The 2,943-nt window shown below is 41.1% G+C and overlaps 1 protein-coding gene across 1 annotated transcript; it reads left to right on the top strand.

Moving 5' to 3' along the window:
* Positions 1-917: 917 nt before the first annotated feature.
* LOC147627624 (uncharacterized) lies at positions 918-1,963 on the top strand. Its single transcript, XM_086814535.1, has one exon. The coding sequence runs from the start codon at positions 1,119-1,121 to the stop codon at positions 1,752-1,754; it is 636 nt and encodes a 211-aa protein (XP_086670661.1). The 5' UTR covers positions 918-1,118; the 3' UTR covers positions 1,755-1,963.
* Positions 1,964-2,943: the final 980 nt, after the last annotated feature.

The following is a 2,943-nucleotide window of genomic DNA, read 5'->3' as shown; positions in this document are numbered from 1 at the left end:
GCACATTGGACTTTTGAGTACCTTGAAAGGGCAGCCTAGGGCATGTGGACGGACACTTGAATTCTACGTGGCTGACGTGGAGAGTGGTTGAAGAATCTTCCTAAAATCCGTTTTCCGGATAAGGCTAGCTGAGGTGGCCAGGAACACGTGGAAGGCGATCTACCGCCAATTGGGCAAAGCTGCTCCCCCAGTGACAGTTCCGTAGCTCCTGCCAACGTGGCAGCCCAGCCTTTTAAAATAATCACAAAGAAGATTCCACGTCATCCTTATCGGATGTTGACTTTTGCAGAAGATGTGCCGGCACGCTGCCAACTCGTGCCACGGCCGGCCCTACCAGTGTTCGAAAAAAACTATTTTCCCAAAAAGTAAAAAACCTTCATCTAATAATTGTGAAATTATTTATAAAGAAAATTTTCAAATTTTGAAGGTTTTTGTTCTACAACCCCTCAAAATCTGCAGGTTTTTATACCCTTAAGTTTCAAATTTGAAGGTAATTTTAAAAATATGCAGGTGCAAATTACACTATACCCGGGTTTTTTTCGAACACTGGGCCCTACCCCTACGCAAATTCAAATGTGAAATATATAATTTATATAAAAATGTATTTTCACTTGTCGTACATCTTTGTCTCATTAGATCTCTCTCTCAACACCGAAAATTAATCTGGTACATTAAAAAAAGAAAAGAAAAGCTATATTTATCATTTATAGCGGTGGTGAAGAAATAAACAAGTACTTAATATTTTGGAAATAGGATTAATGACGATGATATATTTGATTTTTGGATGTGAAAAAATGCATTGTTTTTTCTTGGTTCTGGGGCCAGTTAAAAAAATATCAATATTTGAGAATAAACCTTATCCAAAGTCCGGCAAAAGGCGTAGTCTACAGAGGGAAACGTCCAGGGGGGGTTCATATAGCTTCTAGATCTGGTTGTGGCGTCTCAGGCTGGCTCTCTTACACCTGCAAACCCAACCTTGTTTTTAAGGCCTTCTCCCCAAGTGAGGAACATCTCTGTAAACTCTGTATCAAAACCAGTGTTTCTCAATCCTTTAGGCACTAGAAAACGCTTGGGATTTTGAATCCTCTTAGCTCTGCCTTGTGCTTTCTTTCACTAGGATGGCATCAGTGCCTGCACTGTCCCCTGGATCTCCAACAGCGACCACCAAAGACAGCGTTCCCATGGCTCAATTATACTCAAATCCAACAGTTTTTAAGTCATTTTCTTTCCCTGCAAGGGCAACTCATATGTCGTCAACAAGGCCTTCTACACTGATGGAGAGGAGAGGCAGGCCAACTCCAACAGTAAGGGTAAACGCTTTCCACACAGCCACCAGCAGCGAGCCAAGCACCGCCTCTTCCAAGCCTACCACTCTCTACGACGTCCTAGAAATCCCCCAAACGGCTTCCGTGAGCGAGATCAAGACCGCCTACAGGCGGTTAGCCCGTCTCTACCACCCGGACGTGGTGCCTTTCGAAGAGAAAGAGGCCAGCACCAACCAGTTCCTGCAATTACACTCGGCTTACCTGGCGCTCACGGATCCGCAAAGCCGCGCCAGGTATGACCTACAGCTGTCCATGCAGGCCTTCCGGTCAACCGGTTACAAGGGGAGGTTTTCGAGAGCTATGGATGTGAAGACACCGCAGTACTACACCCCCACCGGCACCACTCCCTCGTCCAATTACTGCTCTCCACGTAGCCCGTACTCTACAGGCAGAGGTAGAAGCTGGGAAACAGATCAGTGCTGGTGCTAGCAATCACCAAAGGTCGTATTCTTAGCTCTTAGGGGTAGTTGATAAATTATTCACAAAATAAATTAGGTCAGACATAGGAACATGGATTTCCATTATCTTTATTCCAAGTGATATTGCAAGCCCCCCTTGTAACATATTCACCAAATTCATAAGTCATATATAGCTTTGTACAGTAGTATGATACAATACTAATCTCTTTACACTTTTTACATTGGCTTTAATTTTGCTTTGAGTTTGTATGTCTTGTCAGACTCTCTCTACGTGCTAGTCTTGTGGTTTTGTCATGGTTTGCCTTATGGTTGTGTGTTTGGGTTGTCTTAGGGCCTGGCCATGGGAGGTTTGTTTGGTTTGGTTTGGTTTATGTTTGAGCCTTGAGTGGCTATGTGCTCAACGTACCACTTGTAAGTTATATCCAACATGTTCACTTCATGCATTAATGAGTTGTAAAAAGGGTGTGCCCTCCCTCTTGACTTCTTCTCCAACTATCATATTGTCTGTATAGTTTTTTTTATGTATACTCTTGGTGGTCTAAAAATTATCACTTGAGGTTCGAACCAAACTTTGGTTTTGGTTGGGCTTTGTTGGCAACCAAGTTCCAAGCTTGTGATCATGAATAGGTCCTTACTAGCCATGATGTAACATTGAGTTTTATAACTTCTTACAATGCTAAGCCTTAGCAAAAATAACTTTTTTAATCATTTATGCTTCTTTGGAAAATGAATTGAAGTTCAAGGTGTTGTGTATCTATTGTAGGTACCTTGCTTCTCATCTCAACCATTTCATTAGGGGTGATGCATTGTTGAAGTTAGAACTTCCACTTGCTAGAGTGTCAAGAAAAAAGAATTGTCCCAAATACATGTGCTTCTATTAAAGTCTATTGTACCTTAGTGTACAAAGGGGTTTATATGTCATATACTAAGAGGGAATTAAATGTCAATACTCAAGTGGGAATTAAATGTGCAAGGTTATTAATTTATGTGTTAATTTAAGCATGTGTACTTACAAGAGGGGTTAAAAAAGTGTGTTATGAATGTAAAAATATAAAACAAGAGTGCTTTAAATTCATACATGCACACACTATGTACAATCCAACAATAGAGAGTTGGAATCTTCTTCGTGCCCTCAAATGTTATGAGTAATCACAAAGGGTCTCATTAGTAAATTTACAATATTGAAGTTCAAACAATTA

The sequence above is a fragment of the Cibotium barometz genome, chromosome 20 (assembly GCF_041138505.1).
Source record: "Cibotium barometz isolate CiBa-2024 chromosome 20, ASM4113850v1, whole genome shotgun sequence".
Lineage (NCBI taxonomy): Eukaryota > Viridiplantae > Streptophyta > Polypodiopsida > Cyatheales > Cibotiaceae > Cibotium > Cibotium barometz.
Note: the sequence above shows the minus strand (reverse complement) of the source record. Positions and strands in the feature narration are given on the sequence as shown.